General features: G+C 39.5%; 2 protein-coding genes across 2 annotated transcripts; both read right to left on the reverse strand.

The window, feature by feature from the left end:
* Window positions 1–4,147: 4,147 nt before the first annotated feature.
* On the reverse strand, window positions 4,148–6,386 carry LOC148425441 (homeobox protein Hox-A9b-like). Its single transcript, XM_088410204.1, has 2 exons — window positions 5,855–6,386; window positions 4,148–4,405 (listed from the first exon to the last, which is right to left on the reverse strand). Exons 1-2 carry the CDS (start codon window positions 6,369–6,371, stop codon window positions 4,167–4,169), a joined length of 756 nt encoding a protein of 251 aa, XP_088266330.1. The 5' UTR covers window positions 6,372–6,386; the 3' UTR covers window positions 4,148–4,166.
* Window positions 6,387–9,976: 3,590 nt separating this feature from the next.
* On the reverse strand, window positions 9,977–14,690 carry LOC148425442 (homeobox protein Hox-A10b-like). Its single transcript, XM_088410827.1, has 3 exons — window positions 14,475–14,690; window positions 11,757–12,634; window positions 9,977–10,581 (listed from the first exon to the last, which is right to left on the reverse strand). Exons 2-3 carry the CDS (start codon window positions 12,517–12,519, stop codon window positions 10,307–10,309), a joined length of 1,038 nt encoding a protein of 345 aa, XP_088266953.1. The 5' UTR covers window positions 12,520–12,634; window positions 14,475–14,690; the 3' UTR covers window positions 9,977–10,306.
* Between the last annotated feature and the right edge of the window lie 627 nt (window positions 14,691–15,317).

The raw sequence follows: 15,317 nt of genomic DNA on the forward strand, positions 1-15,317 counted from the left end.
TTTTCATACCACTATAGTGGTTGAAATTGTCAGACTGAGTTAGTTTTTGGGTAGGGGTAGTGGGAAGTGTGGGGTGGTGGCACTTCATTCGCTCGTGTAGCAAGTTTAACGACACCACCACATTAGAGCTATTAAAAGGTGATGGGCAACATCTTGCATGTACAAACCATGTGTTGTACAGACAAGCACACAGGCCTTGTTATCTCTGCTGATTTAAATAAAGGTTTTCAGATATGACGTTGGACAAACAATGAATGAAAATGCCATATAAGTCCAGCAAGTAAGCTCAATATCCACTTTGGCTTTGATCAGAGTAGATGACAAGGAACGTACAGTAGATAAATGGACTCCCACGTGTTTGAGACTTCACTCCCACTTGCAGGATCTCTCGGGGCTGCTGTCAAAGAGCGCTGATGAATTGGCCCGGGGCCGAGAAGGTCATCGGAAGTGACATCTTGGTAAATTTTGTGCCGTTGTTTTCTTGCATGGCACATATGTGATCAAAGGCAGAGCCAGGGACACTTTACAAATGTCCAAATATGATTTAATGTTCATCCCACCGCCCCAAGTCATAAAATATTGTATGTACAGTACAGGGGCTAAAGGCATTGGGTGAGAGTTACATGGCTGCTCCATGTTTATCACATGCAAGTGTCAATGTGCTTTGTGATTCCAAAGTAAATCCAAATGCAGTAGAACTCCACAACAACGAAATCATATTTGCAGACAGAAATTTTTCACAACAAGGAACTTTTGCCTATAGCAAATATATGTCTCAGATGTAAACATAAAAAACATGTGCAATCTACAGTCTGACTGAAGTAAAAACCAAAACCATCCAACATTAAAAAAAAAAGAAAAAAGAAAGAAATCGTCAAATCTTCAATAAGCATCCATTTTCATACTTACATCAATTTCTTGCATAATGTCTTTCACCTTTCTTCATCCATCTTTTGTGTTTACTACTTTTATCTTGTGTTAAGTGTTGCTTTGTTAGCTTAAGGCGTCCACGAATTTCGTGAGTCCACGCGGAATAGATTTGCCGCAACACGTATCTTCCGGAATTCCGGGATACAAGCGTAAAACATGGCAGACCAACTATTACTTATGGAAGTTCGCCGGTACAAACACCTTTATAATATGTCTGAAAAGAAATACTGTGATCTAAATGCCGTAAAAGAACTTCTGGCGAGCACCACGTAGGGGAGATATGAGGAGTCTGTTTAAAAATGCTTGAAAGAATTTTGATCATTTGAATCTACCAGGATTCTTCAACTTTGTTATAGAGTGGTGTTGTTTGTATGCTGTAGAATCTATTTACTGTCACCTATAGTATGGGAGGATATCGTCTCTCTGCGGGGGAAAGCCGCACAGAGTATAAAGTGCTGCAAAAGCGTGCCAGTGCATCAAGTATAAACCAAGCTCAATTTTTGCTGGAGGCTTATTTTCGCCGTAGTGAATTTCAGTGCAACTTCAATGCAGAAAAAATATATGTAGTAATAATATAGTAATATTAGAATTTATTCATTAGATCCAATATAAGTTGTGTTGAAAAATACAAAGATATCCATATAAGATTTATCCATATAAGATAAGTGCAGTTTAGATTGATACTGTCATACTGTATTTTCCTGGGTCCTTTTTATGTTCATTACAGTTAATCCAATTTTGAAAATCCATTGGTTATGCTGATATGAGAATTGAAGAATTTAAGACAAAATTTGTTGTGTTTTGTTTGTTTTGTTTTTACTAAAATTCTCTCCAATGTCATGCCATTGTCAACTATTAATGCCACTGGAGCAAGTCTCATTTCATTGCAATGTACAAAAGAGATCTGTAATCTGGAGTACCAGGATGCAGCGGCCATTTTGCATCCAATATAGATGACATCATTTCTGAAGAAAGTATGAATTGGTAAAATATCAGAAGAACGTTTTCAAACGCACAAAGCAGCAGTGTCCAAGATCATTATCACTGTTCTGCTGAGCTTGCTGATGAGCTGATCATTTAAATCAGGTGTGTTGGGAGGACAGAAACATAAAAAATGCGGGACAGCAGCCCTCAGGGATTGGCTTTAAAGACAAGAATGTAAAGGATACCATCAGCAGCAACACATTTACTATTGTCCTTACTGTTATGCAAGAAGAATATTTCAATGGATCATCGCTATTTGCTCTATCACTTGGGTCACTTGGTATCATTAAAGTTGTTGCAGAATTTGAAGTTGTGTCGAATAATGCTAATCATCATCTACATTCTACAAAAGAAGGTTTTCTTTAATCATTGTAGTATTTCTTGTTTAGTTGGTTACACAATTACAAAACCAAAACTCAGAAAACAGATGAGCCATGATTAGTCAATATTAGACCATCGGCACTCTGATGTCATTTTCATTCTACAGCAAGTAGCAAAATGACCACATCCAAGATTGATAAAAGCTGTTCGATATTGCATCTTATTTCAGATTCCACATTTTCTTAATTAAAAAAAGTAATGTTTTTGACTTGACTTCTGCTTTAGTGATGGGCAAAGTTGTTTATTGATTTATATTGGGCTCATTAAATCACATAAACCTGGCATCTTAACAAGGGTGTGTAGACTTTTTATATCCACTGTGGAGACGTAAGTGGCCAACACATCCTTCAATTTTCTCCGCATGGGACCTTCACAAACAAAGGTTTGTACACCCCTCCTCTAAATATATTCGCGTTTATAATGTCCTTGAACGCATCATTTAGCAGACAGTCCTAACTATTCCGTGTGAGTGACTGCTGCCACCTGCTGGTCATTTTATCACAGTGAGAATAAGCTCGAACCAAAACCAACGATATCTTTCACTTCAAACATACCATAACACATCACCCAGGTTTAAAGCCATACACGAACTGGCGTGATACATTTTACATTATTTTGATCACAGATATGTAGTGAGTTTGCTCTAAGTTTGCAAGATGTATACGTGTGGATATGTGCGTGTGTGCACGCGCGTGTGTGTGCTACAATACAAAAACAAAAGACCAAAAACAATACGATACTGCACACCAACTGTCTAATTGTTTGAAGATGGTTGTAAAGTAATTACACGGCCCCAGTGTGTGTGTGTGTGTGTGTGTGTGTGTGTGTGAGAGAGAGCGTGTGTGTGTGTGTGTGTGTGTGTGTGTTCTTTGGCCTATCTTTCAGCAATCTTACATATTCGGCCGAGGCTCATTGGAAATGTGTGCTTTACTGCTGTCAAACAGTCTCGACATGCTTTGCTCTTTTCACACCTTATAAACAGTCCACAATGCGATTGCCGCCATTGCGCTTTATGGCGGAGGGGACATCACCACAGCGGGCCGTTTAAAAGGCCCAGACAACAAATAACACGGTGGGATCAAACTAAATTAAATTTTACACATAATTAGATTTGTAATGAATTGGTTTCTCTTGCCCCAAATTGTGTATCGTTTCCTTTTGTGACCTTGAAAAATAATTTGTCAGAAATAGAAATACAGAAACGTGTTTAGATGTTTTTTCTTGCATTATCATTGGTTATAATTAGAATTAAAATAATCGTACTATCTTGTCTCTAAATCCAAAGGTAAATAAGCAAAAAAAAAATCAACGTAATTGTTTTTTAATCATTTAATACATTCTTTTTTTTCAGTTCAGTCACGTCATTATTCATAGAAATAATTAAAGTACGTCTTTGGGCGAACAGAACAATACATTATAAGAGCGGTCAATTTTGGTTGACTATTGTACAATTTCAAAAAAATGCATTACATTAAGCATAATAATATTAAAATAATACAAAATAATTACATTTTCCTACATGTTAAAAAATGACCTACAATGGTTTCTTCTGAATGTGCATTTTGCTTTCACAATAAGAGGACACCTAAAGATCATCTAAAAAATAATAATTAATGTAAACATTGCAAATAGGTAGCTGAAAAACATTCAGGTAGTCGAGGATTTTTTTCATGCATTTAAAAAAAACACAACAAATTGTCTAGTTCACTATACCAAACACACATGAGAGACAAAATAAACACCTAACATTATTTAACAACACAAACTATAGACAACAACGTGTGTAACAGTTGAGAATAATAAAGACAGACCCCCTTCCAGGACCCCTCCGCCCACCCTTCTCACAGCTCGAATCAGTAATATTATGGCACTTAACTGTCTCTCCGCCGGTCTTTGTTGTCTTTCTTCATCTTCATCCTGCGGTTCTGGAACCAGATTTTTACTTGTCTCTCGGTCAGATTGAGCAGTCTGGCCACCTCGTATCGGCGGTCCCGCGGAAGGTACATGTTGTACAGAAACTCCTTCTCCAGTTCCAGTATTTGGTGCTTTGTGTAGGGGCAGCGCTTCTTTCTGGTGGGCTTCGCGTGGAGCCAGTTGGACGACGGATTGTCTGCGAAGAGCAAAAATCATGTTGTTTTTGTTGTTTAATCATCATTCATTTGCCCCTGAAACGCGCAGGGTGGGTTTGCAGTTTCTAAAATTGTGAAAAGTAAAGGAATACGTGGATAAAATGATCCTAAAAAAAAATGATAGCTTTAAAAAAAAAAAAAATGTTAAGGCAGCCATTTTAGAGCGTTGTGTGTAAATGTATTTTCATTCATTCAAAATAAAAAATAAAAATAAAAAGTGTTGCATTTCTGTATCTGACTTGAAACTATTCAAACAATTCACTTCTGGCAATTTACTATAAAAATAAATGTCACGTAGAGACAGTTGGTGCTTCACAAAATTTGTTGGATACTGTATAAATTAATACTACACTCGAAAAGTGATGGTCACGGTTCCTTATATATAGTATAAAACTGGGTTTAATGGTTATACATCGTGTCATATTCTTTATATTGCAATCAAGACTCGTTTGGGTCTTGCATGTTAACTCTAAAGAGCACTTAAAAGGGCCGGAGTATTTTTGTTTTGTTTTTCAAAAAAATATTCAGGTTTTGTATCATTATTTGAAAATGTTGTAGCTTGTTAATGATAAAGAGATACTGTAAAAGTTGCTTGATGTAGTTGTGCTTTATACTTTGATGCTTAAAGTGTTATGCCATCACTGCCTAACTCGTGTTATTTTTTCCATCCATTTTGGAAATTGGGTAAAAGTTCCCGGTTCGCCATTTTGACATACATAACGACACCGGCATTGGACCAGTAGTTTCAAACTTCCTAATTTGGCAACAAATTCAGTTGATAAGTGATATTAGTTTGACTATGTACTCTACCAAAAAGTGATTTTCATAGACAATCAGAAGAAAAAAAACACATAAATCGAACCTTTTAGATTATAGTTTGTAATCTTAACAGACACTTAAAATAAAGTCAAAGAATGGCGTGTACTAAATCAGTACATTTTTAGTGGACCCAACACAAAATCGATTTGGACCCATTCTGGGCCCCAGCCAGCGTTTGGGAACCTCTTTGCAATAAGAACGAGGAATGCACAGCAAGGGATTTTGTGTTAACGGTGCATTGTGTCGAGGAATCCAGTGCGACGATCTTACCTGGGATTTTATGTATATTTTAACAGCTAAGGTGCATTTAACGTGGCCCCATTGAAAATTACTCATATGAATGGGAACACATTGGGAATGTGATGCATTTCAGCAATGCGTTTTTGGAAACGTGCAGCCCTGCACCAATCTGCGTGATGCACAATGCTCAAATCCCCAAATACAAATGCGGAAAATTAGATTTTAACATTGTGTTAGAAGGGAAAATGGCAGCTATAGCAATTCCGATCCAACTGCAACCAATTAGAGGCATGAAGGCCACACGTCAAGATTCGTGTCACTAAAATGGGATCATAACAAGAATTAGACAAAAAGAAAACCGCATGTCTTACTGGCGTCCATCTCCCTCCTGTCGGCGGCCGAAGGGCTTTCCAGGGTCGGCTTGGACGTGGACGTGCTCTCACAGGGGACCTCGGCCAGGGCCGCGGCGGTCTCGGCGTCGGACAAAAGAGGCGTGTGCGTCTCCAAAGTTGTGCATTCGCCACTCCCAATGAGGGGCTCGGGTTTGATCTCGTAATGCATGGCGGCGGTCGACGGCAGTCCGGTCAGGCACAAGGGCGCGGACACGGGTTCCAGGGCCCATGAGCGCGCGAACATGCCGTCGCCGTCCCCGCTACCGGTGTAGTGGTGATGGATGTACGTCGGGGCGGCGGTGTTGGGCGGGTGCGCCGCTATGGGAGCCCAAGACGTGCCGAAAATGGACGATTTCTGCAAAGGGCACGCTTCCTGTCCGCCATATTCGGCGAGCATCGCCTGCTCCACCCCTGCAGCTGATGGGAACCTCGCCGGCACATCCTCCTGCAGCTCGGGGACAACGCCGGCGTCCGCGTAGTAGCTCAGCGTCGACATGGCACCCGTGATATAGGGAAACCAAAAACGAAAAAAAAAAAAAAAACAAGCCAAATCCCGTTAGAATCCTGCAAAGTGGCGCAAGCGGCGTGTCATTGCGTGATATTGCGCCTCGTCGTGCACCAGCCTGGCCGCTCAATGCACGTTGAACGCGGCGAACATTGTCCACGCAAGGATAGGGCGCCTCGAACACGTGACCGTGGGACAGAACAATAAATAATAAATCAGCCTGCTGCTGCTGTGCTGCTGCTGCTGCTGCTCAACTCAATAGCCACCCTTTTCACCACCATATTTTAATAGCAAATTCCCTCGCCTTTATTGGGGCAGTCCGCGCTAGTAGCATTCGCTTTTATAAGCAATAAACGTTATGATTTTTGTCAAGAGATCTTTATTTATTAATGGCGCGCGCTCGTCGGCGCGCTTGTAATGTTTTAAGCTTCCTAGCGAGACGTCCCTGCAAATAAATAGGAGTTCATTAACATCTAATGGGGTTATTAATTGGCCTCGGTTAAACACTTGCAGGCTTTTAAAGGTTGCAAGTTAGCTTATCGAAAGCCTCACTGAAAAACCTAAGACAAATAATATGTCGTTCTGTTTGAATGTAGGAAGAAAATTGTTTTAAAAAATAATAAATTTTGTATTGTGAATGAAAAATTACGTCTTATAAAATATGAAGGTAAGCCAATTTTAAACTATTGTTTTGAGTTATTGCTATGTCCTATCATTTGTTAGTAAATAAAACGAGGGTAGAAAATACTTATATATTTTAATGATAGTGCGCATTATTTTTTTTTTCAAATAAGCAATGTTACAGTTCTATTAAAACAAGCTCGCGTGTTTTAGAGAGGCTCGTTTGTTATTTACGATAGCAAAACACGTCCAGGCTCCAGGGCCAGTTTCCAAGATGCCCAGGCTTGTTGCTCTCATTGGACCCATCCAAAAGGAGAGCCCACATGCAGGAAAAGTAGGGCGAGGTTATTTGGGTGCCATAACGGCCCCTTTTATCACGGGCAATTGGGGTTGTTTTTCTTAAGGTTACAACCTGGCTGTCTAAACTAAATATCCCCCAATAAAGCCGGGCCTTTGTGTCTTTTCTGAGGCGCAAAGCAGACGCATCCGGCGTTTCCTACGGCGAGGCAACTGGCAGACTGCAATGATCATAACCGAGGCCTTGTCTGGGCTCTCTTCCTCAGCCTGGAACCTTCTTCTTTGTAAATCCCTTCAATAGGCTGCTCTTAAAGGCGGGCGTGAATTAAAGTAAATAAATAAATAATAGCTATATAGACGTTACGTCACTGTGACTAAACCCACAGAGAGGTCTAATTAATACCGAGCTTTGCTTTTACGCACAACAATAAAACACAATGTGGCGCTTGTGGGAGTAATGCGTTTTATTTGCTTGCTGCCAAATTATTGATAAGTACAATGCATGGCAAATGAATAGAAAGTCACTTTTCACAATATGCGACGAGTTTTTACTGAGGTAATCAAGGCAGTTTCCTGTTGTGGGACGGAAGTCACATACAGCCCAACAACATGAGACTACCTAAACCACTTCACAGCTCGCTCTCCTCTTCTGCTGCTTACACGGCTCCGAAAGATACATACACATCATCATAGATGTGTCCTTGGGAATTGCTGCAGATGCACTTAACATTGGGTCCGTTCAAATTAGTCATATTAGCACCGTGGTACCACAATGGGAATCAAAATGCATTCTAACATTGGGTCATTGGGAGTAACGGTAACGTATTCAGGCTAAAATGGTGCCAAATGTCAATTGGCTTTAGATGTATTTCGATACTGGCCCAATAGGACCTGCATTATAACTGTCATTGGGAATTAAAATACATTTTAACGTTGTGTCAATGGGAGTGATGCGTTTTATCATTTTGCCATTAGGAATTACTATGAAAATGGATTTTAGCATTTTTCATGGAAAGATATACCATAAAATGCCTTTTAACATTCACTCATTGGGGATTAAAAATATTTGAAACATTTTGTCATTAGGCGTATAACAGATGCATTTGGGCATTGTGCCATTAAAAGACGTTTATTTTATATTGCGAGTTACGATATGGCTTTTAATGTTAAAGTCACTGGGTGTTAAATGCATTGTATCGTGCCCACAAAAGATATAATACTTTGTCAATAGACGGACCTTGGGAATAAAAATCCAATTTAGCATTTGTATTTCAATTGGATTGTGTCAGTAATTAACGTTTACAATAAAAGACCGAGCTTTACATTTTACACCTTAAAATGAAATTAAATAAACCAGTTTATGGGCCAAAAAAGAACAGAGATAATATTTGGGTCAATTTGATCCAACCATACAAAACAACCAATTTTTTTTTCGGTTGTTTTGTTCAAAATGACTCGTTTTGCGGTTGGCTTGTGCCAAACAAGAAATTTGGGTCAAGCTGAAAAAAATCGGTTGGTCCTTTTCGATGCATAATTGTGTTAATTTGGACCCCACTGTTTTTAGAACCTGTGATTGGGCGATTAAGGTTCTATCATACATTCGCCTTGCGACTTTGAATCATTGGGAAGTAACATGCATTTCAATGCGTAATTAAAAATGTCAGGATTGTAACATTTTCTCATTTCTGTTACCATAAGATGTATTTTAACATATTTGAGACAATTGAATTAAGAAAGCATTTTATATCTTTGTCATCGGTATTTTACCATGCATTTTTTACATTGAGTCATTGGGAAATCATATGCATAATAACGTTGTGCTAAGATACATTAAGTCAAAATGTAGCTACTATAAAATATGCATATGAGTACCGCATTATTTTGAATCAAAATGCGTTTAACATTGTGGTATTTGGAATTTATATGCATTTTTACTTTGTGCCAAGAAGAATTATAACATTGTGTCACATGAGTGTTGTGATGCATTTTGCATTGTGTCATTAGGAATTGAAATGCATTCAACTTTATTTCATTGGAAGTTATACGTTTTTAACATTGTACCCTTTGCAAGTACATTTGTGCACATGGATGTTTTTGTACCCTGGCAGAATTTGTATGTTGTGTACCCGTCCTTGAAAGAAACATGAAAGATGAGAGATAAGACATTTATTTTTATTTTAGTGCTGGGAATCAAAATTAACCGTAAGGCATTTCAGAAGAGTATGGTTATGAAACCAAACAGACCTATTAAGAAAATACGGAAAACGTCCCCGTCTTCCCCACTCAAAAAAAAAAAATATTAATATTTCACAAATTCTGCCAAGGTGTGTTTTCAGGATGGATTTTGAAAACTGCGTCACAGAGGCGTGACCACAAATTGCTTTGTTATAATAATAATACCAACAACAACAACAATAATAATAATAATAATAACAATAATAATAATAATAATAATAATAATAATAATAATAATAATAATAATAATAATAATAATAATAATAATAATAATAATAATAATAATAATAATAATAATAGTAGTAGTAGTGAAATGGTGTCAAAAGCGAATTCATTTTGAGCTGTGCCATTTTCTTAACACTTTTGTCATTGGAAAATCAACTCAATTTAACACTGCGTTATTTGCAAAGAATATTAATAAGCCCTACGCAGAGGGGCAGTGTGTCAACAAAGTGAAGAGTTAGCATTTGTGAGGACTATTCTTTTTTATTATTATTATCATATTGACCATCAAAAGTGTGCAAATACTCATTAGTTTCTTACTGTAACACCGAGTGGGTAATTCTGCATGCACATTCACTGTACATATGTACAAACATTGCCTTCACATTCTGACCATTTCAAACACAACGGTTACAAATGTCATTTATATAAATACACATTCACGACGATTAAAAGTGGAAATGTTAACATTCAATAAGTTAGCCTATAGTGGGTCCTGTTTCTTCTCACAGTCGGTTGGTATGGAAGGAGATGAGTCCGCCAACTTAGTCTCAGGAGAATGCGAAGTTCCCGGACAGCTCCCGGATCCTGTTCTCCCGGCTCATTTTTTTCAGTTTCATTCTCCTGTTCTGGAACCAGATTTTCACTTGCCTGTCGGTGAGGTGCACGCTGCGGCTGATCTCCAGCCGCCGCTCCCTGGTCAGGTACATGTTGAACAGGAACTCCTTCTCCAGTTCAAGAGTTTGGTGCTTGGTGTACGGACAGCGCTTTTTTCGCCCACTCTTGGCCGTCAGCCAGTTGGCCGGACTCTCCATTTTGCCAGCATCTGGGAAATAAGATGCACCGTGCAAAGTGAGGCAACAGGTGTGGATGACCATCCGAGAAGAACAGAAAATGCGTCATTTAGAAAGTGCTCTAGTGATGTTATTTCCTGATGTTTTTGTTGGACTTTTGCTCATAACATTAAATATTAAACTGAATGTACAAAAATCCTAGCCTACAACGTTGGTAGAAGTTTCCTGAGCTCAAAATTTTAATACATCATCTTTGATAAAAATGTGAAGTTCGGCCATTCAGTTTGTTAATGCCTTTCTCGCATTTTCAAAACAGAAATAAGAGTTTACAGTACTTTAGCCCCAATCTAAGGAGTTAAATAATAATGATTCGTCATTTTTTCTTTTTTGGGGCGGGGTGAGGGAAAATTACTTGCTAACACTGTTGCTAAATGGTGTTCTGTTACAGTGTACTGTAAATTATCATACTTTCCACGCCCAATAAAGATAATTGGATCTTTTTCATGTCTGCATGGAATGCAATAACGGACCCAAAGCTCACCAAATCATAACCATCCCCCCAATTTGGTCAAAAATAACCGAATTGTGGGCCCAGAAAATAGGAACGACACAATTTTTTGGTCAATTGAACCAATTTTCTGGGTTGTTTTGTCTGAAACAATCCCGTCTTTTTGGTTTTGTACAAAACCCATTTTAGGGTGTTAATTTGTGCAAAACAAAATAGAAATTTAGGGCAAAATGACCAAAATATTGGTTCGGTCCTTTTTGATCCGTAATTGTGTGTGTGTATGTGTGTTTAACCCAACTGGTTTAGAGTGTATTATTCATTCTTGCAACTGCAGCTCAAAATGATTCCTATGAGCAAAGTTTCTGTATATACGCCCACGCATGCATTCTTAAGACATAAAACAAATAAGTCCCTGTACGTACGATCTGCAGCAAGAAGTCCAACGAAAGCCACAAGATCAAATGTGATATAATAAGGACGTTGTCTCTGTTTATCTGTCTTGTGAGTGTTGCAAATCTGGGACTAGTTTGTTAAAACACAAATCCATTAAACTTGATGCACAGCGTGCGTAATTTTCACAGTGTGAGCTGCATGTGCCGTTGTTGCACTTTTATTCCGAATTATTTGGGTTTTATTCTTACTTCCGCATGTATATACAATATGTTTTTTTCTGAAATGATGCAGACACGCGTATTGCACCTTTTAAGGGCTTTTCGTCACACTCGACGCTGCACGCATCCGCAGGCTCCGGCGAAGACAAGCCATCCGACGACAGACGGCTGTCCTCTTCTCCCGCCGGGGCGCAGCGCTCGGACGCGGGCGCCTCCTCGTGGCTCTCCCGCTGTCCGGAGGAAACTGCCGAAGCGGGCGGAGCGGGTTGAGAGGGCGCACGGGGGGGTCTCTGCGGTGGGAAGTTAGTCACGCTCGGCTGGGTTTGGTGGTAAAGCCTTGAAGAGGCGTAGGTCTGCGACAAGCGGAAGTAGCCGGGGACCGGCACGGTGCTGCCGCCTGTGGGCGGACAAGGCGCTCCGGAGAAGGAGATGTCCTCCACCGTAGCTCCTTTGGGGCATTTGTCAGACTCGTAAAGGCAATAGGCGTTCTCCTCCTTGATGGCGGTGGAGAAGGAGCACTGCTGGCTCAAATGCTGGACGCCGGGCTGCTCCACTCTGCAGGAGCGAGACGCCTCCAGCCACGATTCCATGCCCGGAGCGTAGGGCGCGGACGGCGGGAGCCCGCTCGGAGCGCTTCCCTCGCTGCGCTTGGTGATGCCGGGGAAGCACGAGGAGCCCGCGGGGAGTCCGTAGGAGTATTCCGGTGGCAAATAGACGCCGTTGCTGTGATAGTAGGAGCCGGCATCGCCCCTCACGTTTATTAGCGAGTCCACAAAAAACGGGTTGGCAGCCTGGTTGTTGGGGCATGTCATGGCTGTGCTAGGGTGAAGATCGCCCATTCTGCCCGACATTTCTTGTGCAAAACATTGCTGAATAATTAGCGATACTCACGCTTCTCACTGTAGCCCGCAGCCAATTAAAAGAGCAGGCGGCTGCAGACTCCTCCCACTCCCAGCCTGCTCCTGTCTGTCGTATATTTCGGTTTAGGTGAAGTCAAGAAAAGTGCAAAAAAAAAAGGGGGGGGGGGGTTGTATATGCACATGGGATTGTGGGTAAAATATCATTTGAATGAAGGGATGTTGAACCGTGAGCAAATCCACGGTGCATGCAAGTCGAAGCAGACTTGAGCAAGTGGGGCAGCTGAAAGCTGAAAACAGTCTTGTACAATGCATTGCTTTATGGCCGCTTTTACAGCATTGTAAAAAAAAAGGGAGCAGTAAAGGTGCATCACGGTGCATCATACTTCCAAAAGGTCCACAATGTCTTCCACTGGGACTCTTGACCCCTATTTTTGTGTGTCGCGCTCATCATTTCTGACGCTTCCACTGCTACATTTGGCCTCGTCAAGCATGAAACGTGTGCCTCTCTTAATGGGTGAAAATTAATCCTTCAATACATAAGCCTTTAATTGCATCCGTAAACACTAAACGACTCACTTTTGTCCACTATATCGCTACATTGATATATATATATATATATATATATATATATATATATATATATATATATATATATATATATATATATATATATATATATATATATATATATATACACACACATACTACAATGCATATGCATCATGTACATCATGTAGTATTACGTTTTTGTTAAACCACAATATAGGCTATAAAATACTTATGTACCTCTTTACATCAAATTAATGTTATGTGTCGGCCTAATATATTTCGTTAAAATATTGACGTAAAGATTTATATGAACATGAACAGGAAATTTGGATGGAGCATAAATTTCACCCCAAAAGTTCTTATCAGTTCCGTCTGCATTTTGATGCGGTTTCATTTATTTATATTTTTGAACCCGCTTAATTGTATTCGTAAAAATGAAGAATATTTTGTACGAGACAATGTTAGTTGTCTCGCGCTGTTCTGTTAATGCTGTTAGTTCAACATAGTAACTTCATACTTCAGTTGAATTCGATTTTCGTGAATGCGATTAAAAAATGCTCTGAAATTGAATCAAATTAATTCACTGGTTTATTGGATTAAGTTTGATTTAAAACAGACCTAATAATTTACATTTTGATTTTGTTGTCATTTTGTTGCGTCATATTTGTTGTTTATTAGTTGTTTGGTCGTTTTAGGTGAGATACAACTAAAAGTATGAAAAAACGTATGAAAAGTATTAAAAGTTCAAATATCCTGACAAAATTAGAAAAAAATAATGTGAATTCATTGAGGAAATATGACTGCCGTGTCTGATTTTTTTATTGCTAAATACGTATTCTGACACGCTTTGTGTTTATATTTAACTCTATAGGTAAAATACTATAAATGATTTGGTTTTTCGTACACATTTAACAAATTCCGCTGGTACAAACTCAATGCACAAATATATGGAAACCACTGCGTGGATTTATTTATTGTTTTCATTCTTTTGTCGGAAGTTGGTAAATTATGATCAATGATGTATGGTTCTTTTGATTTTATCTTTTATCTTTATTTTAGTCTTTTGAGGCATTACTCGTTTGTTACAAAATTTGCTTTGATTTGCCGCACTAACGCCGATGGACACACATTATGAGAAAAATGGAAAGTCACAACAGAAAGTCAATGCAGTGCTAATTTTTGTGGGTGATGTCTTAAGTGAAAAATTGGATTTTATTAACGAGGCCATAATTTTTGCGCAATCTTGAGCCACAATCTGAATGTTGCAATTAGCCCAATAATACTTTTATTGCATGACACCATTATCGACGAAGTTGAATGTCTTCTTTGTGCTTTTCAAGAGGAGTAAAGTAGTGAACATCCATGAATTAAAAAAAATAATAAAATCACGTGCTTACCTGCGTAAACTCTGGAGCCTGTCTTTAATTTGAAAGAATCAAACGGCATTGACATTGATCGGTGTAGCGCCCTCCAGTGGGCAAAATCAGCAATGCCTTCCACTGCGCCACAATACCATGCAGCCGCTATAGAAAAAAAGAGAACTACAATCCAGAATCTTCCTGCAACAGTCTGTCGTGCCGATGCTGCACCAAGGCGAGCCGCAGCCCTCAATGGTGCAGCACCTCTTGTTTTGCAAGCCTCCTTATAGTCGCAGTTAATAACCTTGGTTCTCAGACGCTTTATTGCACTCCACTCCAAATGCTCCAGACGAGTCCGCCTTTTTTATGGCCAAGTTACTGGAGCAACTGGGAGGATGTGCAGCAATCAAAGCGGAATTCCTGGGAGTCTCACAGGATGTACGGTATAAGGAAGCCATATTATCTTATGGCAGGTCATTCAAGCTCTTGGAAAACCAGTTTTTGGGGGGAAAGACGATTTTTTTTTTGTCAATTCATATGAAATACAGTATAGATTTCGCCTCCATTTGTATGTTCTATACCCTGCTGGTGGGGAAAAAACCTAAGAGGCACACACTGCTTGTGTTTTGGTAGAACATGAGACAAGAGACATGTTCAATAATTAGATGGGGACTTCAAAAAAATCAAACAAACAACCTTTCCAATTTATCACAAAAACGCGGGGGATTTTTTTTCCCTTGTGCCCTGACAGGCATGCTAGGTCAGATGCAGCCTGCAGGAAGCAACCAGCACTTTGTAATGGATATCAAATTAAAAGCTGCAGCAGATCCTATTACTGGGGCTGGAGAGGGGAGGCGTTTTGCATATGAACTAAACGTGCCG

The sequence above is a fragment of the Hippichthys cyanospilos genome, chromosome 3 (genome assembly GCF_059441005.1).
Source record: "Hippichthys cyanospilos isolate Australia breed blue-spotted pipefish chromosome 3, RoL_Hcya_1.0, whole genome shotgun sequence".
NCBI classification, from domain to species: domain Eukaryota; kingdom Metazoa; phylum Chordata; class Actinopteri; order Syngnathiformes; family Syngnathidae; genus Hippichthys; species Hippichthys cyanospilos.

What these genes read in the sequence shown, in the direction of transcription:
- LOC148425441 (XM_088410204.1), bottom strand. Translation starts at nt 6,371, where the DNA reads ATGTCGACGCTGAGCTACTACGCGGACGCCGGCGTTGTCCCCGAGCTG. An exon ending in CAGGAGGGAGATGGACGCCA is followed by an intron (nt 4,406 to 5,854) that starts GTAAGACATGCG and finishes TGCTCTTCGCAG; the next exon opens with ACAATCCGTCGTCCAACTGG.
- LOC148425442 (XM_088410827.1), bottom strand. Translation starts at nt 12,519, where the DNA reads ATGTCGGGCAGAATGGGCGATCTTCACCCTAGCACAGCCATGACATGC. An exon ending in TGACGAAAAGCCCTTAAAAG is followed by an intron (nt 10,582 to 11,756) that starts GTGCAATACGCG and finishes CTTATTTCCCAG; the next exon opens with ATGCTGGCAAAATGGAGAGT.